Genomic DNA, 23,496 nt, shown 5'->3' with positions numbered 1-23,496 from the left:
ACTATCATGAATCCTGGTTGGTCCCCTCCCCAGTCCCTTGTGTCCAGTTCCCCAGCTTCCCTCTCGGATGCCCTTATTCTTGAGGCTTATCTACTTTCCCTCCTTCCTGCTCTCTGCTCCCATCTGGGGGACTTGTTTGGGTGAAGACAAGGTGTTGGCAGTGCCTGAGCCAGGGATGGAAAGCTGAACCCTTTAGTCTCAAGAGCCTGGCTGGAAGGTCTGAGCTAAGCATATCCACTAATTTGAAGCCCCTTAAGGAAGACCACCACTTACGTATCAACAAAGGATCCTTTATTGACCAGAGCAGGACCGTGGCATTTATATATATATATATATATATAAAAAAAAAAGTTTGAAGATCTGGCAGGCAGTGATCCTATTGTCCGCCCACCACCCCCAGCACTGATTTCCTGCTCCCTGCACAGGGAAGGGGGAGGATGACTGCTCCACCCAGGCCACAGGGCCACACTCCCCTGCAAACAGAGGAAGAAAGGGGCTTTTCTGTAGCCACCCCCTGCACATCAGAAATCAACAAGTATTCTCTCAAAGAAAAAAAAATACAGAAATTGAAACATTTAAATATGAAAAACCAAAGGGAAGTGAGTGGGAAGAGGCAAGAGAGGAAAGGAACTGGAGTTTCTTGGGAAGGGACTCCCATGTCTCCCTTCCCATTTATGGGCTTGGGGTCTGGGGTACGAGGCTCACACAGTGAGTTTGCAGTGACACAGCTCCTTGTAGATCTGCCGACGAAGTTTGGGCATGTCCTGCTGGGTGAAGCTGAATGGCTGAGACAGGGCCAGATGCTTGCAGTACTGGGTGTTAACAAAGCAGGCCATGAGAAACCCCCCGTGTCAGGACCTGTGCTACACATTTCATATGAGATGTGTCTCCATCCTTCAGAGAACATCCCCAAAGGGAGCCAGGGTCCCACAGCCTGGGGTTCAAAAACAGCCTGACTCTAAAGCTAGTGTTCTTACTTGATACGTGATAGAATGTTTTAGATGGAGAAAATACACTGAGTTGGAGATTAGCAGGGAGCTCTATGAAGGCCAGAGGCCCAAGACTAGAGACCCAGTCCCAATGTGGGATGGAGAAGCCCAGAAGAGAACCAGTGAAGCCAGTGTTTTGGTGTTCTAAAACAGATTACTTCCTGCTCCACAACTGACTATGAGCCAAATGAGGGGATGCACAACAGCCTCCCGACCCTTTAACCCAACTGACTTCAGAGCTAGAGGAGGTGGCCCCATCATCTGCTTACCTGCAACACAAAAGCACCACAGTCACTGTCATTATTCTGCCTGGCCACATTCTAGAGAAGAGAAAGAAAGCAGGCCCTTCACATGGAGACTCCCAGGGGTAGGACTTCAATTTCTGACTTCTACCACTGTCCCCACCAACACCCTATACCCCTCCCTCAGGAAACTCACCATTTTGAAGTAACCTTTCCAGCCCTGGTGGAAATCCAGTCGGTCTTTCTTTACCGCCTCTGCCTGTAGATACTTGGCAATATGCTATGTGGATGGGGGAAAAGAAAGTGATGCCCTAAGTTTCTCAATTGAACACAGTATGGTGGGTACAGTGGTGGCAGACACCATGCCCAAGTCGCCCCTCAAAGACCCAAAGCCCACCCTTCTTCCTGCAATGCCTTGCCACTGCACCTCCCCACATTTTGCCCATCTCTCTCCTACCCCCTCAAACCTTAGGGCAGCGGCGGTTTAGGGTACGCTGCGAGTCAAAATAGGTGATGGTGCGTCGCCTCACATCAACAGAGATGAGGGACCAATGCACCTCCAGGTGGATGGGGATTAGCAGTAGCTCCTTATTGAAGATGTCCACCTAAAGAGAGAGTGCCACAGGTCAGGTACAACAAACAGAAGTCTTGCCTTTTGCCATGAAGGTGCTAGAGAGGAACAGAGACACAGGTAAGGGAACCAAGTGAAAGAACAGAAGACCCAAGCCCTAGATTGTGGGCAAGCTCAGGATCTGCATGTTTCAGTTCTTCGGGGTAAGGGAGGAAGGTCAGACAATGGAGGTGACATCAGAACGAACACTTGAGAACCCATGATGGGCAGGCGCTTTTCACACTTTAAAGGGAGAAGCACTTAGCAGCTAAGAACCCAGGCCCAGGATTCTGGAGCCTGCCAGAATTCAAATACAGCTCCTCCATTTACTGGCTTATGACAGTGGGCAACCTACTTAATAACCTTCTATACCTCAGTTTCCTTATCTGTCAGAGAGTGTAAATAGTAGTACCTACACCTCAGCCATTTGATATGAGGATTAAACTAGTGACTATCCATAATACACTTAGAACAAGACACAGCACAAAGTAAACACTCAGTTAATGCTCATAACAATCCTACCGGGAAGTTCTCACATTCAACCTAACAGATGAGGAAATTGCAGCTTGGAAAGTCGTGACTTGCACAAGGTCATAAAAGAAAGAAATGGCAGAAGTGGGACTCAAACTCAGTATGAAGAAGGCCAACATGTTTTTCACTGTACGTCACCACCCTTCCCTCTACTGCAAGAAGATCCCTGAGGGTGTAAGCTCTTGATTTTGAGGACTGAAATTAAGGAATGCTGGAGCCAATCATCCTGCCTAGCTGTAGAAATTTCCTGGCCTTTGAATGGGAGGGCAGGGAAACCAGAAGAGAAAAGAACTCTTCATTTTCCTCCCCAAACCTGTTCCTCTCCCACTTTTCCCGTTACATAGGCCAAAAACCTAGGCATCATCCACCATTTCTTTTTCTTCATTTCCCACATCCAACCTGCGGAGGGAAAAACAAATCTTTTGTTTTTTTTTTTTTGAGACGGAGTCTTGCTCTGTTGCCCAGGCTGGAGTGCAGTGGCGTGATCTCGCCTCACTGCAAGCTCCACCTCCTGGGTTCACGCCATTCTCCTGCCTCAGCCTCCCAAGTAGCTTGGACTACAGACACGTGCCACCTCGCCCGGCTAATTTTTTGTATTTTTAGTAGAGACAGGGTTTCACTGTGTTAGCCAGGATGGTCTTGATCTCCTGACCTGGTGATCCGCCCGCCTCAGCCTCCCAAAGGGCTGGGATTACAGGCGTGAGCCACCGCGCCCGGCAAAAAAACAAATCTTCTTTCCTTCTATACTCTCACAACACAAAATACTTCTGTAACCTGTGGTCACCAAGAAGTATTTGTGGGGCTTTCTCTCCACCAACAACCAAGCAAGCAATTTTGCGGTGGACACAGCTGGGTATCCCCCAATTCAATTCCAACACTATCTACCTGGAGATAATGTGTCACAGGTTTAAGGCTCAGTCTCACAAGGCTGCCCCCAATTCTGATGCCAGTCCTAAGCCCCAGGTTGTTTTATCTGTGTTTCTCACCAACTGGTTAGATCAGCGTTCCCATGACCCCCTCCTTGAATTTGATTAATTTGCTAGAGCAGCTCACAGAACTCATGGAAACACATTTACCAGTTTATTAACAAAGGGTAGTACAAAGAGTACAGATGAAAAGATGCACAGGGAAAGGTACCGGGAAGAGGCCTGGAGGCCATCCTGTGGGAGCCTCCATGCCTTCAGCTATCTAGAATGTCTCCAAACTCCTCCTCTCGGGTTTTTTTTTTCTTTTTTGAGACAGAGTCTCACTCTGTCACCCAGGGTGGAGTGCAGTGGCACAATCTCGGCTCACTGCAACCTCTGCCTCCCGGGTTCAAGCGATTCTCCTGCCTCAGCCTCCCGGGGACAACAGGCGCACGCCACCACGCCCAGCTAATTTTCATATTTTTAGTAGAGACAGGGTTTCGCCAGGTCGGCCAGGCTGGTCTCAATCTCTTGACCTTGCGATCCATCCGCCTCAGCCTCCCAAAGTGCCGGGAGTACAGGCGTGAGCCGCCGCACCCAGCCCCTTTCGGGTTTTTAGAGGCTTCACTACTAGGCATGACTGATTAAATCACTGATCCTCAGTGATTGCCTTAACCTTTGGCCCCATTCCCCTCCCAGGAAGTTGGTGGGGGTGAGGCTGAAAGTTCCAACCCTCTAATCATGAAGCCACCTAGAGGGGCTAGCCATGAATCAACTCATCAGCACACAAAAACACACATCACTGGAGATTCCAAGGATTTTAGAAGTTGAATGCCAGGAGCCTGGTCAGGAGACCAAATATGTATCTCTCAGTATCACAGAGCCTGTCAGTCCTACTGGTTTTACTCGTAAAATTTATCCTACATAAAACTACTCTCTCTCTCTTCCTTTAGCACTCCAGTTCAAGTTTCTCACCTGGACTATTGTGCTCTGTTCCTGCTTCCATTCTTGCCCCCCTTTCAATCTGTCATTGAAACAGGAGTTTAAAACAGAAGGCACTTCTCAGCCTGCTTAAAACTCAATGGCTTCTCAGTATACACGCAATAAAATCCCCCCCTCCTCAGCCTACCGTACATGTCTTACATGATCTACTCTCTGACCGAATTTTGTATCCATCTCCCTTTGCTCACTCTGCGCCAACTACACAGGTCACCCCCACAAGCCTTCTGTTCCTCAACCATGGTTTTTCACTATGGGTCTTGTGTACTTGCTATTCCCAGGTCTGCACATGGCTGGCTGCTCATCATTCACGTCTCAGCTATGAGAGGCCTTCCTAGATCACCCAATCTAAAGTACCCACTTTCCACGCTATGACATTACTGTGATTTTTTTTTTTTTTGGAGACGGAGTTTTGCTCTTGTTGCCCAGGCTGGAGTGCAATGGCGGGGTCTCGGCTCACTGCAACCTCTGCCTCCCAGGTTCATGGGATTCTCCTGCCTCAGCCTCCAGGAATAGCTGGGCTTACAGGCCACCTGCCATCACACAGGGCTAATTTTTGTATTTTTAATAGAGATAGGGTTTCTCAATGTTGGCCAGGCTAGTCTCGAACTCCTGACCTCAGGTGATCCGCCCGTGTTGGCCTCCCAAAGTGCTGGGGATTACAGGCGTGAGCCACTGCGCCCAGCCTCACATTACTCTGTGTTGATCTGCCCACAGCACTTATCACTAGCTGCAATTTAACTTTATTCTCACTCCACAAGGGCAAGTTTTCCTTATTTAACACTGTATCCTTAGTGCCTACACACACAAGAGACGTTTAATCTTTGAAAGACTGAATGAACACGGTCAGGGAAAGGGCTCAGAGAAAACAAGACTCTCATTCTTTAGAGGCAAGGCATTACACAAGTAGATGTGAATTCAAAACTCACGTTTTTGGTCCACCTTTTCACCCCATCATAACCCTTGGTACGGAGTTTATCATAGAAGAAACTATTGAAGAAATGCACCTGTGCCAATGACACAAAAAAGCTCAATGGAATTAAAAGACCTCAGACTCTCCCACTAAGTCTCCCCTCCTCAGTCCACTGACAGTAAAAACAAATTCTGGGTTTTTTCTTTTTTTTTTGGTAGAGACAGGGTCTCACTATGTTGCCCAGGTTGGTCTCAAACTCCTGGCCTCAATCTGTCTGCCTGCCTCGGCCTTCCAGAGCATTGAGATTATAGGTATGAGTCAACAAACCAGGCTTTTTTTTTTTTTTTTTTTTTGAGGCAGGGCCTTGCTCTGTCGCCCACGCTGGAGTGCAGTGGCATGATTTCGACTCACTGCAACCTCCGCCTCCCGGGTTCAAGCGATTCTCCCGCCTCAGCCTCCCGAGTAGCTGGGACTACAGGTACCCGCCACTATGCCCAGCTAACTTTTTTGTATTTTTATATTTTTAGTTGAGCCAGGGTTTCACCATGTTGACCAGGCTGGTCTGGAACTCCCGACCTCAGGTGATCCACCCGCCCTGGTCTCCCAAAGGGCTGGGATTACAGGCATGAGCTACCATGCCCGGTGGCCTTTTTCTTTTTTTTTTTTTTAAACCTTGTTTTACAATAGTTACAATAGGAACCCATCCCAATCCTTGGGGCTGGCCATAGCGAAAAACACTAAATACTGGCAGAAAGGAAAACAACTGATAAATCCAGGGCCCAAGATTACGGATTTGAAATTAATACACTACCACTACCACCTCTCTCCCTGAAACAGAGACCCTCTCTGTGTAAAATGAAAGAGATGAAAGGAGCTTAAAAAGCTGCTTAAAACTGCAGAAGTTCCTCTGGGTACTGACCTATCTGGTTGGGCCTACCTTTTCAGGGACTGTGTCCATGACCAGGTCTCCATACATGTTCATCACCTGGGGAGAAGATGGGAGGCAGCTTGCCATGGAGGGTGCGGCATGGGTACAGGGCTCCCCCATGCAGAGGGCCCCAGACACCCTGCTCCCTGAATCCCCTCTCAGGCCTGTTTCTCTACCCTTTCTCACCTGGTCATTGAGCCAGTTCTGTCCATACAAGGTCCCCAAGTCATCCATGGTCAGCACGTGCCGCTTATAGGCCACTCGGAAGCCCCTTACCATGGCATTGCCTGGCATCCGCTGGTAAGACTGGATCAGCTGCAACACCAGGCCCTTCCTGAGTAGGCCAAGGGTGGAGTCACACAAAAGATGATGCAGCTGGGGCACACAGAAATACCTACTACTCCCTGGAATACAAATTCTAACTGACTCCCTTTTTTCTGGCTCATGACGGGTCCTTCTGAGGACCTGCGAAAGACCCACTCCCCAGAAAGATAAACATGACTACTCAGGTAGAACATTTCAGGGTCCCAGGTAAAGACTCTCCCATCAGCTTCCAAGGACTTGGCACCTGCCTACAGAGTCCTCCCCTTCAGCTCTAGCTTCCTCCTCCCCAACTACAGCCCTATGGAAGAAAAGGCAGCAGAATTCTCTCCACATCCCCAAGGCCCCAGCCCTTCTTTCAAGGAGGGCTTTCAAGCCTCACCTGGAAGGGGTGGAAAACTCCTGCTGGAAAATGTCCTCCAGCTTCTCTACTACCTCATCAGTGCTGAGGGGTATGAGGCTGCCATATGTTTGAAGGAATTCGTCCAAGATGCCTGGTGGAAAGGGAGAGAGGAGGGGGTGAGGCCTCCAGACTCTCCTCTAGGAGTCGGAGGAGGGAGAGAGGCTAGTTGCTTAAGGGCTCCTTACTCTGTACGCAGGTCACATGCTCCTCTCGCAGGGGGCTGTGCTGGCCGGCTTTCTCCCCAGGCCTCTCTGCCTCTTCTGCCATGCCCAAATCTGAGCCCTGAAAAAGCTCCTGGGCCACATGGTCCCCGATGCTGCACACATTGCTGATGAGGATGCTGGCATCAGGGGGTGCCAAGCTGCGCTCCCCTTCTGGCCCAGATTGTCCCCCAAAACCGTTGGGCAGAGTACATGAAAGGAGGCCTATAGGGCAGGGGAAATGGAATGGGCATGAGAGACTGGCCTGGGGGCAAGGACAATGGGATGCACACAGTTAACTCATGCATGCAAATAAGACCGCAAGAAGGATACACTGAAGCAGAATCCACCAATGTCAATCCCACTCCAAGAAACGGGGACCCCATAAGCATGAGATAAATATGTCCAAGAGATTCTACAGGGATGGAGAGACAGTTCCTACTCATAGACAGGAAGAAAGAAAAAGGATTAGCATTTAGAAATGAAAACTTCAGGGATATCTGTCACCACTATATGCCAAACACCCAGCATAGTACCCCAGCATATTGTAAAGGCTCAGTGAATACTAGAATATGTAATAAAGACCTAGAGAGCCTGAAACTGTTTGGCTGGAGTTCTCCGAAAGGGAAATATTCTTTCACAACTGTAAGATGATGTACTCCACTACTGGGAGAGATCCCATCCCGTCACTTTGGGAATGGTACCCTCTGGAGATGTATACACGGGGGTTCTTATACTGAGAGGCCGACAAGGGATTTCGTGTGGACAGGATTTTTGCAAACCACATCTCCCTTTCTCATCTGCGCTCAAGACCACGGGATACCTACTTAGGGAATCTGTTTCCTAGCTCTGCCTGGGAAACTGCCAGGCTCACTCCCAGGTTTACTTTCTGCTCAAAGTGGGGCTTAATGGAGACATTTCGCAGCTCTTCTGGAGCCGTCACTCTTCCATCCTACTTTCCTTAAGCCCAACTCTCACCATGGCAACAGGCTCCTGGTGCTCCAGGCTCTTAACCCTCCCTAACCCCTCCCCCGCAACCCCACACCCCTTTCCCACCTTACCCGAGTCAGGGTCCAGAGGAGACTTTGGAGTCCACCTGAGTCCATCTTCCTCCATGGGGGGCCCAGAGGGCACTGGTGGAGACCCTCTCACCCCATCCTCAGCCATGAGAGCACCTAGCAGACCCAGCCGGGGTGGAGGTGGCCCCCGGGGGGAGTCAAAACGACAACAGGGGGATGGCACCTGTGGCGTCGCACCCCCTTCCTGGGGTGAAAGATGGTTCTTGGGGTGTGCGAGGCCCCGCCGCCGGCCCCGGTGGCGCCCCCAAAGCTTCCAGTGGAATGTCAGCGAGGTGCTTTTTGAGTAGAGCAGCATCCGGAAGGCTCTCATGGCTCGGCGGCGGCGCTGTGAGCAGGTTTTTCGATGAGTGGGGCGGGAAGGGCGGGGCCGCTGGGAGGTTCCCAGCTGACTCCATCTTGGGGGCAGCCTCCAAGCTGCCACTTCCTCCTCTTCATCTTCATCCTCCTCCTCCTCCTCTTCTTCCTCCTCTTCACTTGCTGAGGCATCAAAAGAGGGTCGGGGGACAGGGAGGCGTCTGGCTGGCACTGTGGTCCCTGACCCAGGATCTGGCCCAAACCCTCCACCTGACTTGAGTCGGGGTTTGGGAGGTGGGGGCCAACGAAGACGCTCCCGCCTGGGACTTGAGTAAGCTGGGGGTATGCCGGGTCCAGGAGGCTCAGGCCCCCAGGACCCGGTCCCTTGTATAGTCTCTTTCATCTTCCAGTACCCTGAAAAACAAAAGATCAGGGTATCAAAATCTAAGCATCACCCCACCGCAGATCCTGCCTCTCTTCCTGGCCATGCCTCCTCTGGATTCAGATGCAAATAAAGAAAAGAGGAAAAAACGCAAAACTCCTAACTTAAGATCTTCCCAGTTAACGCGGTCCACAAGGGGCCCTTTAGGGTCTGTGCCATCATCTCTCCCCAGTCCAGAGACAAGGGAAAATGGCTAAGCAGCAGGCCTCAGAGATCTTATTTCTAGGATCACCAGGCCAAACCCAATAGCACTGCCAGGTTCTACGTCTTTATTTTAATACCACCAGGGCTGTCCTTTGAGGGCCCAACAAGGGCAATTTCTTTCCTCAGGGACATGATAACCGTGGTACTTGAGGAGAATGCAACTTGCACGTGGAAACTGGACTGGAATGGGAGACAGTTCTCTAACACCCTGGATGAACGGGGGGCATGGGAAGGCTGCGGTCATCTCAAGTGCAGATGCCAGGGATATGGTTCAGGGGGCAGAGGCTGATAAACGGGGAAGAACTTTGAAGGAAACTTAAAGAGAACCGAATCAAGACGCTGGGACAGAACGGAGCGCACAAGCCAGGCCGGCCCAGCCCCCTCCTACTTCATCCTCGGGGACCAGAATGCAACCCGGCACCAGTCCGGTCCCACGAGCTTGGATGGCTCGGCGCACACGGGCCTTAAGAAGCCCCTATGCGGGCCTCTGGGCCCCGGTTCGGTGGGAGCGAGGCCCAGGAATGGGAGAGGCCAAGGCAGGGCTGGGGGGAGGGGAGGGGGCGTCCTCACCGGGAGCGGGGAAGCCGGGCGGACGGGCCCGAAGGCGGGCGTCTCCGGCCTCAAGCTTCCCGGCTCATCTCTCCGGCGACGGCGGCGGCCCCGCCACTCCTGCTGTCTTTAGGCGCAGCCGTCTCAATTCAGGATTCCAACGCTTCTGGGCCGCGTGCCGCGCCGCCGAGCACCCCGCCGCGCCGCCTCTGGCTCTGCTTCAGCTTCAGCTTCCACCTCCACCTCCACCTCCGCCACCGCCACCACCAGCGCCGCCGCCGCCGCCGCCACTCCTCCCCCCCTCCTCCTTCCCCTCCCGCGAGCCCCGGGCCCACCGGCAGCGGTGGCGCACGATTAGTACGTCACACCCGGCGAAGAGCGCCGGCGCGGCCACCAAGCGCGCAGTCCCGTCTACCCGAGGACGCCGGCGCCACGGGACTGGCCAGCCCAGAGCGCTACGCGAGGCTGCGCCTGCGCACATCCGCCGCCCGGCCGCGCGTGGCGGCCCCGCCACTTTCCCTTTTGCGCCGCGCTCTGTCTTCGCCGCGCTCTGTCTTCTCCGCGCTCGCGGGCCTGACCCTAGCGGCATCCCCAGTACCTTGATCCGGCGGGGGGCGCGCCACAGGAGAGCCAGGAGGGCGGGAGATCCCCGTACGAGGACCGGGCTGAGGCGAGGCAGTGGGGGAAATGGAGCCGGGGTATCATTCATTCTATTTTATTTAACTTTAAGCAGGGCTTGATCAGAAAGAAGAGCTCAGAGGAGTGAGGCAACACCAACACCAGGGCGTACGATACATCCGAGGCTCCTCCGACACCAGTTCCAGCCCGGAAGGGCTTGGAATGGCCTGCCACGCCGGGGCAATGGAGCGCGTGAAAGCCAAACCTTGGGACCCGAAGAGTAATTTGACTGCGAAGGCACCGTCATCGTCGGGCACCCCCTGTAGACGGGCGCATAATAGCTACATCTCTGGAGATAGTGATGGAAACTGGGGTCCGATAGATGGAGAGAAGGACGTAGGATAAGGCTTCTTGTGGGGTGAAGAGGCAGAGGGCACCTGGAGAGAGGTGTGACATGGAGAACCAGGGGTTTTCCCTAGCAGAGGGCGGCTTCGTGGACTTCGGCCAACCGGCGGGTGCTTCCCTCGAGCGGCCGCTAGATGGTGGTGCTGTTCTGGATGCTTCCAGTGGGCCCCGACCAGGTCTGGACAATGCCTGGCGCCCGTCCCCCGCCCCTCATCTACACACACGCAAGAATTCGGAGCTCCATGGGGAACAGAAGCAAGATATCCGTAAAATCAAAGTCTAGGGGGTGGGAATGAAAAGGGAAAAGTGAGGAACGGGGAGCCAAACCCAGGAAGACGCCTCTGTTCCTGCACATTCCCTCTCCTTTATATACTCAGCTCTTGGCTGTCTCCAGTATGTACCCACCCTGGTCTTCCAAGCTGGGAGCCACTTTTTATAACACAATCACAGTTTCACAAACCCCAGGAAGGTTCCATGTGGAGAGAGGTTAAGTTTCGCCCTTGCCCGGGGAATTATGACACTCAGAATATCCCCTTGGTGTAAATGGAAGACACCTGAGAAAAGAGAGAAAGTAGATTCGCAGTGAAGCACAGCCATCCAGATGCCCTGTTTCCCCCTGCCTTCTCCAGCTCCACCGTTCCTCTGCCTCCTGTAAGGACCCGGCATTCTGCACTTCACTCCTCAGACCCGCCTCTGTTTAGGTTTCCAACCTCCCTCCTAGCGGTAGCTCCCTGCACTGCTACCCCCGGGCAGAGACGTCCTGCTTTCGGCTGCCCACAGGGCTCTCACCTGCGCTATAGCAGCTGTTGTAGGCCCGGTCCGGGTGGGAGGGCATACTTCTTATACATCGGAATAGAGTCTCCTGCCTTCCTTGGCCTTCTCGAGACACCACCTGACCCATGGTGAAAGTCACGTCTTGAAACAGGACCTGGCAGGGAAGGGAGATGTTGAAGAAAACAGGATGGCCTGGCTCAGTTCTGGGAGGCCTCAGGAGTGCTAACGAGGGAAGAAAGAAGGGTCTGCTAGGTTTGGTATGAATAGAGGGGTCAGGAACCCTCAGTAGGGGGCCAAAGAGGCCCTCTGTGAAGCTCAGAGTGTGGCTGGGGTTACCTGGCTATACAGCAGATAAACTCCAGCATCCTGGATTCGGACACCATATCCTTGGGCCTGTAGGCCTCTCCCACGCCTAAGAGCTGGTTGCCACATCACCTCTGTCACATCGGAGTCATCTGGAGGTGACAGTGTGTCGGTCAGGACTTCTTGGCACTCTCAGGTGCTTTTTGGTTCTTTCCCTTTCGCCTATAAGGACCCCTTGAGCCCAAGTGCCAGCCCGAGTTCCTGGTTATTGCCCCTCCCCAAAGCCATTATTTAAAATAGTGCTCACCCTTGGAGGTGGCGTTAATGGGAACCAGGTGCAGGACAGAGTGCTGCTCTGAGGAGAGAAGGAGGGAATCTCAGCCGCGTCCACTTTCCCCCGTTGTGCTGTTGGCAGCCTCCACCCTCACCCTGACTCGGGCTTACAATCCCCACGCTGCTTGATCACCTCCCACCCCTGCTGCACCCTGGAAGCCTCACTCTTCTGTTTTTGGGTGAGCACTGCTCTCCTTTTCCGGGATCTCTCCCCATTCTCCCAGGCTTCCAGGGCATCGGAACTCTGCTCATGGAAAGAGGGTCAAGGTTAGGTTAAGATGCGAGGGTCCCAGCCAGCCTTCCTTCCCAGCCCTCTCCTGCCCCCGAAATGCCTCAAATCTCTCGTGCACCTTTTCCCAGCACCCTGAGTGTTGGTGCTGGCTGCCCTCCAGGATTTGTTAGGTATGAGAAGCATTAACCTTTAAGTTTCCTTTCCTGGAATGGCCGCGCCCCTGACTTCCAAACCGGAGACCCTCTCTTGCACCCCCTTGAAACTTTGCAGACCAGGAGGCCCAGAGACCCCCCATGCTAACCATCCTCTCCCAGACACCCTCCTCCCCTCACTCACCTGCTCCGGGAGACTCTGCCAGGGATACCCTTCCCCATTCTGGGAGGGGCCTCCTGTCCTCTGCAGCCGGCTCACCTCTCTCCTGAGGCTCTGCAGCTCTGTTTGTTGGGTCAGCAGAGCCATGGCACAAGCCACGGCCCCCAGAGCTGCCCCCCAACTCAACCAGAGGGCAACTGAGAGTGCCGGCTCTCTGACTGGGCCCCCCATGTTGCCTGGAGGCCCTTTGGGGGCTAGCAAGAAAGGAGATGAGGCTGGCATGAGCTGGGGACCCTGCCAACAGCTGTGGTTTCAAGAGTGGGGTAGCAAGGAGGTGGCGGGGCGGGTAAGGGTACGGGCAGTGGTGCAGAAGGGAAGAAGGTTGTTACGCAAGGAGAAATAAAAAGGAACTTGAGAATAAAAAGGAGGGAGGAGGAAAGCAAGCTAAGGGTACTGTTAGTGCTCCTGGCACTCCGTCGTGGGGCCAGCGTTGCCTTGAGACCCTCCACCCTCCCTCAGCCTCAGGAGAATTAGGTTCCAGTCCCTGTAGGAAGGACAGGGCTGCCAGTGACACCCAGGAGGAACAGGCAGTGCGCAGGAACCCTGGGGCGGCCCCAGGGTTGGGGGAGGGAAGGTTGGCTGGCTAGAGGGCATTGTGCCAGGAGCAGGATGGGGGGCCAAGCTGGGCAGTGTCCAGGGTCAGGGCGAGGGTGGAAGACCCTCGGGGTCAAGCACAGCCGAGATCGCTGGGGCAGTTCACTAGGGGTGACTGAAGGTGGGAAAGGAGGGGTGGGCTCGATGGGGAGGAGAACCAGGGGCACGGAAGCAAGAAACTGGCTGAGTTCTGGGGTTAAGGCTGGGCCGGGTGTGTTGGAATAAGGCCTGCACTACTCCCTGTGCTGAAATTGGCAAGCAGGACTTCCTGTTTCCCGAGAAAAGCTCTTACATAAGGCTCTGGACGAAGAGACAAAGCAGCGGCCTCAAGCCCCCCGGCCACTGCGGGATTCCTCCCCAGCACACAGGGTTCCGGGTTCCCGTGTGCCTGCTGACTCTCAGCCCCTCCTCCAGGCTGGCTCCTGCCCGCCCCACCTCCCAGCCAGGGCCTGTGCCAGCACCTGCTGAATGTCCGAGGCCACCAAGAGGAAGGGCCCCTGCTCCTCCCAGCCAGGGAGGGATTTCCCCGCAGGAGGAAGTCTGCCTCCTAGGCCAAGGAGGCCGCTTCTGCTGTACCTTGGGCGGAGGATTGATTTTTTTCCTGGGCAGTGTGCCTTCCTACCTCTGCTCCCACCTGGGGGTTGGAGGCATGGAGGTCCCCGCCCCCAAGCCTGAACATCATCCTGGAATTCCAGCTGTGCCGCTCTGCAACGCCCCCCTTCACGTGGCCCCCAGCTACCCTGAGAGTGTCCCCTGAGCCCCAATAAAGAGAGAGACTATGACTTATTCTATTTAATATCCATTTATCAACACTTTGTCACAATAATAATAAAAATAATATCTGTTTTAAAAATCCACAGGGAATTCTCAAGGGAGGAGCTTGTCTTGTTTCTCGCCCCTCACATTTGGGAACTCCTGGCCTAGGCCCAGTCTCTTTGGCTTCCTGCCGCCAGGTCCAGCCCCTCTTAGTGCCTGAAGTGGGGTCTTCTGGACCCATCCTTGCCCACAGAGTACAGTGAACACAATGCCCTGGGGGTCTGTGGCCAGGGGGGAGTCGAGATCACTGGGGGCCTCAAAGGGTCAGGGATTGGGGAGCTAGTGAGGTGGAGAGTGGGCGGTGGGGGGAGTTGTAAGATAAGAGTGGGAATACTGTATTTATGTGGGATGGAAAACACGTGAACAGGCCCAGGCAGCCTCTAGAGGGAGGGGCAGGTCTGGAGCAAAGAGCAGCTGAGGGTGGGGCAGAGGAGACCGGGTGCCCAGAGAGCTGTCGAGGGGAGCCGGCAGCCTGGGACGACTGCGGGGAGACCAGGGCCCCTCAGTGAACCTGGAAGAGTCCGAAGTAGGTGAGGAAGGGGGCAGCCTTGAGATGGGCCCAGGGGAGGGTGCGGATCCGCAGGGAGGACCCTGGCCGCAGGGCCAACAGCCCAGACACCTGGCAGAGGCGGAGCTGGGGCCCGAGGGAACTCGCCGCAGTGGCTGAGAATTCCTCCAGGCAGCGCAGGGCCAGCACACCATCCACCAGCAAGTCCAGCTTCAGGTAGACAGCCTTCCCCTCATCAAAGTGCACCTGGGGTGGGGACAACAGGCCGAGTCCAGGCCTCTGCCTGCCCTCGCCTCAATTTCCAATTTCCTCAGCGACGCAGGCATCCCATCCCACCCAAACCCCAACTCACCCTCCCAGCCCTGTAGCTTGTCCCCCACTCTCCTGGCAAACCCTTCGCCACTCCCTTACTGCATTACCCATGCAGCCAGATGGGGCTTACCTGACAGTACAGGTAGTAGAGCCCAGCCCGGGTGACTATAAACTCCCCGATCTGGCGGTTGTAGCGCAGAGGGCTGGAGCTGTTGATTCTGGCTTCCTCCCAGCCACTCACTGTCCCGTCCACACCTGAACACGGATGCTCAGAGATAAGGAAACGTCTCTCTACAGGACTCCCCCACACTCCCCAGGGATCCATTGAGCATATGAACATTCGGCGCCCACTTTACCCAGAAGACACATAGATCACCCCGGGCAAGGGAGGACCCATCCCCTATGACGCCCATAGTTGACTAGGAAGTTGTGTGAAAAAATCTAATGTATATGGCCAGAGACATTCAGGGCAGATTGTCACCTGCAGTCACTTCTGGGGAGAAGAGTAGAACTGAAGGAGAAGCGTGAGGGGATTTAATGTTTTACTTCATGGATATCTATATTATTTGCTTCTTTTATATGGAGGATGTAAACATACATTATCTGAATTAGTACAACTAAAAATAATAAAATGAAACCCAATTGTCCATCAACAAAATGTCTATCCATATAATGGAATATTATTTGGCCATAAAAAGAGTGAAGTACTGATACACACTATGGCACAGATGTGCCTTGAAAACATCATGCTCAGCCAGGTGCAGTGGCTCACGCCTGTCATCCCAGCATTTTGAGAGGCCAAGGTGGGCAGATCACCTGAGGTCGGGAGTTCGAGACCAGCCTGGCCAACAAGGTGAAACCCCATCTCTACTAAAAATACAAAAACTAGCAGGGCATGGTGGCAGGCACCTGTAATCCTAGCTATCTGGGAGGCTGAGGCAGGAGAATTACTTGAACCTGGGATGGGGAGGTTGCAGTGAACCAAGATCATGCCACTGCACTCCAGCCTGGGCAACAGAGCTAGACTGTCTCCAAAAAAAAAAAAAAAAAAAAACGCTCGCTGGGCATTTTTATTTCCACCAATGGGTTCCCACAACCTGTGCTCTGCAGAGTCTCCAGCCCTGAAGTTTCCTTCCCTTCCTTACCCTGCCAACTGCACCATCTGAACAGCAATAGCCCCTCAAACTCATCTCAACCAACACTGAGCTGACCCCCCTCATCCCACTCTTGCTTTACTGTCTGTTTTCCACATTTGGCTTCTGGTTTTGCCACCAGGGGGATACTCAAGCCTCCCTCTCCTTTACCTACATCATTAATCGATCACCAGTTCCTATCGATCCTGCCTCCTAAATAGCTCTCTCCCCTCTCTCCCCCATCTGGTGCCTCCGTCTGGTTTTCACAGCATTCCCTGTTTCCATTCTGGCTTCCTCCAGTTTATTCCCTACACAAAGCCACAGAATGAGTCTCTAAGATGCAGATGTAAGCCCGCCTCGCCTCGCCTTCCTCCTTCCGATGGCTCACCTCAGAATAGTTCCCACATGCCACTGTGTGGCCTGGCTTCTGTCTCCAGCCTCATCCCCATCTCGCTCCTCTAGCACTTTCTGCTTCTGCCACGCTGAACTTAGAGTCCCCCAGCCTCATCATGCTCTGGGCAAACCCGGGGCTTTTGCCCCAGGGGCTGCTTCTGCTTGCACCCACCATTCTTGACCCCTTGCCTGTCTTGTCTTACGCTCCTGCTTCAAGGCCCAGCGGCACCTTGCGATGCAGGGAGAGAATCCCTGACTCCACAGCCATGTCTGTCTTCCCCTGTGTTGCCAGGTATCTTGGCCACTTTTATTATTGTTCTTGTCATATTCCACTGTAATTACAAATTTTTTTTTGAGATGGAGTCTCACTCTTGTCACCCAGGCTGGAGTGCAGTGGCGCAATCTCAGCTCACTGCAGCCTCCGCCTCTCAGGTTCAAGTGATTCTCATGCTTCAGCCTCCTGAGTAGCTGGGATTACAGGCATGTGCCACCAAACCTGGCTAATTTTTTTTTGTATGTTCCTGTAATTACAAATTTATATGCTTGTTTCCTCTCCTAGACAGTGACTCCTTAAGAGTTGGTCTGAGGCTGGGCACAGTGGCTCATGCCTGTAATCCCAGCACCTTGGGAGGCCAAGGCGGGTGGATCACGAGGTCAGGAGATCGAGATGCTCCTGGCTAACACAGTGAAACCCCGTCTCTACTAAAACATAAAAAAAAATTAGCCAGGCGTGGTGGCAGGCGCCTGTAGTCCCAGCTACTCGGGAGACTGAGGCAGGAGAATCACTTGAACCCGAGAAGGCTGCAGTGAGCCGAGATGGCACCACTGCACTCCAGCTGGGGCAACAAGAGCAAAACTCCATCTCAGAAAAAAAAAGGGTCTGACCGGCTGGGCGTGGTGGCTCACGCCTGTAATCCCAGCACTTTGGGAGGCTGAGTTGGGTGGATCACGAGGTCAGGAGATCGAGACCATCCTGGCTAACACGGTGAAACCCCATCTCTACTAAAAAATTTTAAAAAATTAGCCAGGCGTGGTGGCATTAGCCTGTAGTCCCAGCTACTTGGGAGGCTGAGGCAGGAGAATGGCATGAACCCAGGAGGCGGAGCTTGCAGTAAACCGAGATCGCGCCACTGCACTCCAGCCTGGGCGACAGAGTGAGACTCCGTCTCAAAAAAAAAAAAAAAAGAGTCTGGATATTAGTTGCTGTGGGCACCTAGCCTGGCCCCTAGCAAACAGTAGGTCTTCAATGCCTGTTGAGTCAATGAATGAATGAATGTCTGGATAATTGCCAAAATAAGTGGTCTATACAGAGGGGAGGAAGGCTGATCTGGGCATGAAGAGTAGGGAGGGCAGAGAAGAGAGGGCATTCCTAGCTATGAAGCCAGCCTGAGCAAAGGCTGCTTGTAGCCAAAGGGCATGGTGTGCCCAGGACCACGGAGGGCTTGCCTGGTATATCATTTGTCTCCAGCCACAAACCTCACCTGGACATTCCGTCCTGCCTGGCAATCTTACATTCCCCCACGAAGCTTGCTTTCATAATCAGCAAGTTGAGATTTTGTACCATTTCTCCTCAAATCTCCTGTCTCCATCTCCCTAGTTGTCCAGAGGACCTAGAAGTCATCGAGCAAAGGTTCCCTCATCTCCCCCCAGCAAATCTACAAACCCACCTGTTCTCTTGTTCTCCTTTGACCCTCTGGTAATGGTGGGAGATGTGTCCTCTCTTCTTTCTGGAAACTTCCCTCTCCCCTTTTTGGATGTGGCCCCTGCATGGACCCCTCACCCCTGCACCAGCCACCTCGCCTTTCATGCAGACCATGTCCAGTGCACAGGCACATTCTAGCTGGGTTCAAATCTTGGCTCCACCACTTAGTATCTCATGGCCTCAGACAAGTTGTGTAACCTCCATCTGTAAAATGGAGGTAATTAGAGTATCTTCCTTTTAGGGCTGTTGTGAGGATTAGATAAGACCAAACACAAGTGCCAGACACAGTGCCTATCTCAAGAAAGCCCTCAGTACATGTTAGATCAGATGAAAATAGTATTGTTCACAGAACTAAACTTTTCCTTGGTCCACACACCCCTCCACCTACTGGCCTATTTCTCTGCTCCTTGTTACAGAGAAACTTCTAAAAAGGGTTGTCCTAGGCCGGGTGCGGTGGCTCATGCTTGTAATCCCAGCACTTTGGGAGGCCGAAGCGGGTGGAACACCTGAGGTCGGGAGTTTGAGACCAGCCTGACCAACATGGTGAAACCCTGTCTCTACTAAAAATACAAAATTAGCCGGGCGTGGTGGCGCATGCCTGTAATCTCAGCTACTCGGGAGGCTGAGGCAGGAGAATTGCTTGAACCCGGGAGGTGGAGGTTACGGTCAGCTGAGATCGTGCCATTGCACTGGATCCAGCCTGGGTGACAAGAGTGAAACTCTGTCTCAAAAAAAAAAAAAAAAAAAAAAAGGTTGTCCCTGCCTCCAGTTCCTTATTTCTCATTTTCTTCTCAACCCAATGCACACTGCCTTCCTGTTCTAACTATGCCACTGAAACCACCCTCTTTAAGGTCAGCAGGACTTTCACGTTACCAAACCCAGGCATCATTTCTCTGTTCTCATTTCATGTGATCTCTCAGCTGCATTCAACACAGACAGCCACATCCTCCTTGAAACAGTGGTTTCTCTGAATCCAGGATGCCACCCTCCCTGGGTTTCTTCCTCTCTCTCCAGCTTCTTTTCAGTCTCTGCTGGTTTTCCCCTCAGCTCCACTTCAAGATGCCCAAGAGTCTCAGGGTTTCATTCGTGGGGCCCTTCTTTCTCCTGGCGTCTCACCCAATCCTGTGGCTTTAAATGCCATCGATAGGCCGGGCACAGGGGCTCACGCCTGTAATCCCAGCACTTTGGGAGGCTGAGGCTGGCGGATCACCTGAGATCAGGAGTTCAAGACCAGCCTGGCCAACACGGTGAAACCCTGTCTCTACTAAAAAATACAAAAATGAGCTGGGTGTGGTGGCACCCGCCTATAATCTCAGCTACTTGGGAGGCTGAGACAGGAGAATCGCTTGGACCCAGGAGGCAGATGTTGCAGTGAGCCAAGATCGCACCACTGCACTCCAGCCTGGGTGACAGAGCGAGACTCTGTCTCAAAAAAAAAAAAAAGCCATCCATATGGCCATGACTCCTGGCTTTATCCGTCCTGACCTAGCCTAAGCTAGTCGACAATGTCCAGCCATCCATTTCTGGAATTTACTTTATTGTCATTTATCCACTTGTTTATTTTAGACTTCTCAATGTTAATAATTATCTTACATACTTCTCAACCTATTTATTCCTTGGTCAACCCCTTCTTAAGAAATGGCATCATTCTTCCCAGAGATACCCAAGTTAAAAATCTAGAAGCCGGCTGGGTGCAGTGGCTCATGCCTGTGATCCCAGCACTTTGGGAGGCCGAGGCGGGCAGATCACTGGAGCTCAAGAGTTTGAGACCAGCCTGGAAAACATGGCAAAACCCCATCTCTACTAAAAATACAAAAACTAGCCAGGCGTGGTGGCACACGCCTGTAATCCCAGCTACTTGGGAGGCTGAGACAGGAATCTCTTGAACCTGGGAGGCAGAGGTTGCAGTGAGCCGAGATCGCACCACTGCACTCCAGCCTGGGTGACAGAGTGAGACTGTCTTAAAAAAAATAAAAAATCTAGAAGTCATCTGTGAGTCCTCCCTTTCTTTTATTCTTCACCTCCAACCCATAAGTCAGTAATATCTTCAGGACACAGGCTGAACCCATCCACTTCTCACCATCTCTGCTGTGAACCCCTCGGCTGAGCACTCCTCATGCCTCCCTGCCTCTCACAGTGGAAAGACATTCTGGTGAGGGGGATGGTATGTGCAAAGTCCAGAAGAGGCACACCGGGAGCAGGGGTGTCAGCCCAGCAAACATGAAGACAGCATAAGAGTGCAGGGAAATTAGGTTGAGACCAGACCACGAAGAGACTGGAAGCCATGTAGAGAGCCAATACCATAAGAAAAGTGAAGTTTAGGGACTCAGCATGGCAGCAGAGGTCAGATGGAGTGGAGGGGTAGGGAGGGTGTGGAGTGGGGAAGCAGCAAGAGGCTGGATTTGAGGTTCTGAGGTCACGGTGCTGAGGTAGAGGGTGGGGTAGAAATGGAAAAGATGAGCAGACACTAGCAGCATTTTGAGAAAAAGATCATCAGAACGTAGAATATGGAGGAGACAGAAGAAAAAAGAATGAAAAGTGCTTCTTGGAGAAGAATGAGGGCTGAAGGAGAGAGCTGGGACAGTGATTTGCTGGGGGAACTGGGCAGAGTTCTGGGGAAGAGTAGGGGTCTTTCATGGGGTCCCACGCCTGGGTCACAGAGAGAACCAAGACCTTCATGAACTGGCTTCTGTGGTTCTGAGACTGATGGCCGGGAAGGGAGTGGGAGGTCAAAGGTTTTCAAGGGCCCTTTTCCCAGGAGGCCAGTGCTGTGGGGGGGATGGGGTCTCACCTGCCTGCGCTCCGTCCTGTCCAGGTCGTGGATGAACTGTAAAGTACAGGAAAAGGCTGGTGAGACCTGCCCTGACCCTCTGCCACCTGCCCCTCTCCTCCTGGGTATGGCTCACCCATCACCCACCTTCATAATGGGCTGCGATCGCTCTTCGAGCCCGTGTTTTCCGGCCTTTAGGTGCTGAGGATCAAGGAAAGACAGATGAGCAAAGCGGGCCCTAGTGGGGGTCCCAGAGCAACTCTCTCAGCCCCATTCCCCTCTCAGGAACCCTGGCATCCTTATTCTTGTCCAGACTCCTGGCCTTAGAATCTCAGGCCTCATCTTCCTCAGTAAGTAGAGTGACTATAATTTGTCATCCACACTGGGATACTGCTGAGAGCAAAACGGGAAGCTGCTACTAATCACACCGAGATAACAGGTGGGGGCCAGGACAACTGCATGCCAACTTGGACACATGGTCATTCGGCCACCCCATCATCCCATTCCTAAGTCTCTTTGCCTACCGGGGTCCAGGCCTCTGACTCCCAGGCCTAGTCTCCATCAGGATCCCAGTAGTTCTTCTAACTCATGGCCACCCTGCCTTCCTGTTTGGGGTAGGGTCTGAAGGAGCACATCCATATGACAGAAGGAGCTTCAGAGGAGGGCGAGAATCCCTAGGTTTGAGTCTTGGCTGGTTAGCTGCATGACTCTGAACTCCTTTCACCCTCCGTGCCTCAGTTTCTCCCTGTGGATAATGGTTTTTGCTCTGCCCGCTTCCTGAGGTTGGGATAGAGGGATGCTCACCACTTCTGCGAGGCCGAACTAGTCGGTTCAGGAAAGGCGCAGGATCCTGGCTTTCTTCTGTCTGGGGATTCAGTTCCTAGGGGAATTAGGGCAGGGTTCAACCACAGACTCCCAGAGATATAAAGTGAGACAGACGGGGCCTGTCAGGAGAGCCACCAGCCAGCAACAGACACAGAAGTCAGGGACAGATTAAGCCCCTCAGCCAACTACAGCTGGGGCCCCGGGCAAAGGTGAAGCTGGGAGTCAGGCCCCAGTCCTCACCCTTTCCTCTAGACCAGCTACACTTTCCCACCCACACACAACCAACGCAGACCCTGCATTCAATTGGCACATTGCACACATGCCCACACCCAGTCACCACGCACAGAGGATACACACCCTGTACACAACCGCACCCCTCTTCCACGCAGACTCACATATCTTATACAACCACGTCACCCCCAGCCAATAAACACCTCAGACTCAGGTGGCACAACCCCAGCACAAACCCCTCACACAGAGTTGTCACCACGCACACACACCCCTGCAGACACACACCCATGCACGCACTGTGTTCACACACACCCTGCACACACCGCGAGTACGGCTGGCACAGCTGCACACACCTGCAGCCTCGGCTGTGCACACTTCCCATGCCCCAGCAGCCTGCAGACCGCGCCCACGCCCACTCACCGACGGGTCCTGGTCCTCCTCTGCCACCAGCTCCTCCTGGGCAGGCTCCTGCTGGGAAGGAGGGAGCGTCACCCCGTGCCGCTCCACCTGACATCTCACCCTCCACCCATCCTCCCTTCCCCTTGCCTTCAGCCCACGAGGCCCCCAGCGGCCCCTCTGCAGTCTCAGCTCCTGATGTGCCCAAGAAGGGGTGCGCAGCGGGGCCTCACCTGGGCGGACAGCGATGCCCGGCTCCCCAAACTGACCACGGCCAGCAGGAGGCCGAGGCAGGCCAGCGCCAGGCCCAGGCCCAGCGCGAGCGGGACCAGCAGGGCGGTGCCCGGCTCCCCCCGGCGCCCCCTCCGCCTCTGGCTCCGACGGGCGGCCATGGGGGCGGGGGGCTGTGCCTGCCTCACCGCCCCCCCATCCCGGGACCCGAGGGATCGGGGGAGGGGGAGCCGGCGGGCGGATCGGGCCGGGGAGAGGGAGGGGCAAGGGAAACGGGGCGGGAGGGGGCGCTGGGGACAGGAAGCCGGACGCTGTGTGTGATTAAACTCCGAGTCTCTCGCCGGGCGCTGTGCGCGCAGCGAACGGAGTGGGCGCCCACCCGACCTCTGAGCGCCCAGCCCGGGCGTGCACCACCAGGGCGAGGTCCGTTGTGTGCGGCCGCGGGAGCGATGGGGCTATGCGTGTGCGGGCACCTCCTGCGGGGAGGTGGGGAACTCAGGAAGGCCTGTTGGTTCAGATTCTTCTGTGTCCCTGTGTCTTCAGAGATAAGGACCCTCCTTTCCCCCAGGTGCAGGGAGGGCGCCTCTCACAGGAGGCTATTATTTGCTTCTTCAGGAAAAGGGCAGGGAGTTCCAGGTTGTATGACCTGGTTCAGGGAAGAAGGGCAGGAGAAGGTAAGAAAGATCCTTCGGCTTCTGCGGTTTTCTCAAATTCCTTCAGCTTAAAACGCTCATTGTGCCGAGGTGCATCGTTTAGGGTAGCACGTTCTGAAGCCCATCATTACCAATGATTGCCAAGCATCTGAGGAGGACCAGCAGCATGCAAAAGAAACACCAAAATTGGTCCGGCAGGTGGCTTACGCCTGTAATCCCAGAAGGCCAAGGCTGGGGGCCAGGAGTTCAAGATCAGCCTGGGCAAGAGCAAGACCCCATCTCTACA

The 23,496-nt window shown here is 53.8% G+C and overlaps 3 protein-coding genes across 11 annotated transcripts; all 3 read right to left on the bottom strand.

Moving 5' to 3' along the window:
- Window positions 1-269: 269 nt before the first annotated feature.
- On the bottom strand, window positions 270-9,925 carry SENP3 (SUMO specific peptidase 3). Its single transcript, NM_001205128.4, has 11 exons — window positions 9,631-9,925; window positions 8,103-8,828; window positions 7,027-7,266; window positions 6,821-6,932; window positions 6,304-6,451; window positions 6,127-6,174; window positions 5,206-5,283; window positions 1,699-1,836; window positions 1,428-1,511; window positions 1,259-1,309; window positions 270-812 (listed from the first exon to the last, which is right to left on the bottom strand). The coding sequence occupies exons 2-11, from the start codon at window positions 8,815-8,817 to the stop codon at window positions 702-704; spliced, it is 1,725 nt and encodes a 574-aa protein (NP_001192057.1). The 5' UTR covers window positions 8,818-8,828; window positions 9,631-9,925; the 3' UTR covers window positions 270-701.
- Window positions 9,926-10,301: 376 nt separating this feature from the next.
- On the bottom strand, window positions 10,302-13,737 carry TNFSF13 (TNF superfamily member 13). 8 transcript variants are annotated; one of them, XM_063797979.1, is made up of 8 exons: window positions 13,533-13,737; window positions 12,611-12,840; window positions 12,208-12,286; window positions 12,017-12,064; window positions 11,743-11,861; window positions 11,422-11,560; window positions 11,038-11,186; window positions 10,309-10,911 (listed from the first exon to the last, which is right to left on the bottom strand). In XM_063797979.1, the coding sequence occupies exons 2-7, from the start codon at window positions 12,815-12,817 to the stop codon at window positions 11,077-11,079; spliced, it is 702 nt and encodes a 233-aa protein (XP_063654049.1). In that variant the 5' UTR covers window positions 12,818-12,840; window positions 13,533-13,737; the 3' UTR covers window positions 10,309-10,911; window positions 11,038-11,076. The 8 variants fall into 8 exon arrangements, with proteins under 8 accessions (NP_001192059.1, XP_063654049.1, XP_063654050.1 ...); XM_063797980.1 differs by having other exon boundaries at window positions 11,093-11,186; XM_063797977.1 differs by having other exon boundaries at window positions 13,702-13,727.
- Window positions 13,738-14,017: 280 nt separating this feature from the next.
- TNFSF12 (TNF superfamily member 12) lies at window positions 14,018-22,814 on the bottom strand. Of its 2 annotated transcripts, none has more exons than NM_001205129.1 (7): window positions 22,560-22,814; window positions 22,351-22,398; window positions 21,679-21,754; window positions 21,022-21,075; window positions 20,896-20,931; window positions 15,007-15,131; window positions 14,018-14,810 (listed from the first exon to the last, which is right to left on the bottom strand). In NM_001205129.1, the coding sequence occupies exons 1-7, from the start codon at window positions 22,716-22,718 to the stop codon at window positions 14,559-14,561; spliced, it is 750 nt and encodes a 249-aa protein (NP_001192058.1). In that variant the 5' UTR covers window positions 22,719-22,814; the 3' UTR covers window positions 14,018-14,558. The 2 variants fall into 2 exon arrangements, with proteins under 2 accessions (NP_001192058.1, XP_024205853.1); XM_024350085.3 differs by having other exon boundaries at window positions 22,351-22,401; window positions 22,560-22,812.
- Window positions 22,815-23,496: the final 682 nt, after the last annotated feature.

The sequence above is a fragment of the Pan troglodytes genome, chromosome 19 (genome assembly GCF_028858775.2).
Source record: "Pan troglodytes isolate AG18354 chromosome 19, NHGRI_mPanTro3-v2.0_pri, whole genome shotgun sequence".
In the NCBI taxonomy this organism is placed as follows: domain Eukaryota; kingdom Metazoa; phylum Chordata; class Mammalia; order Primates; family Hominidae; genus Pan; species Pan troglodytes.
This window is presented reverse-complemented; position numbering and strand designations above follow the sequence as displayed.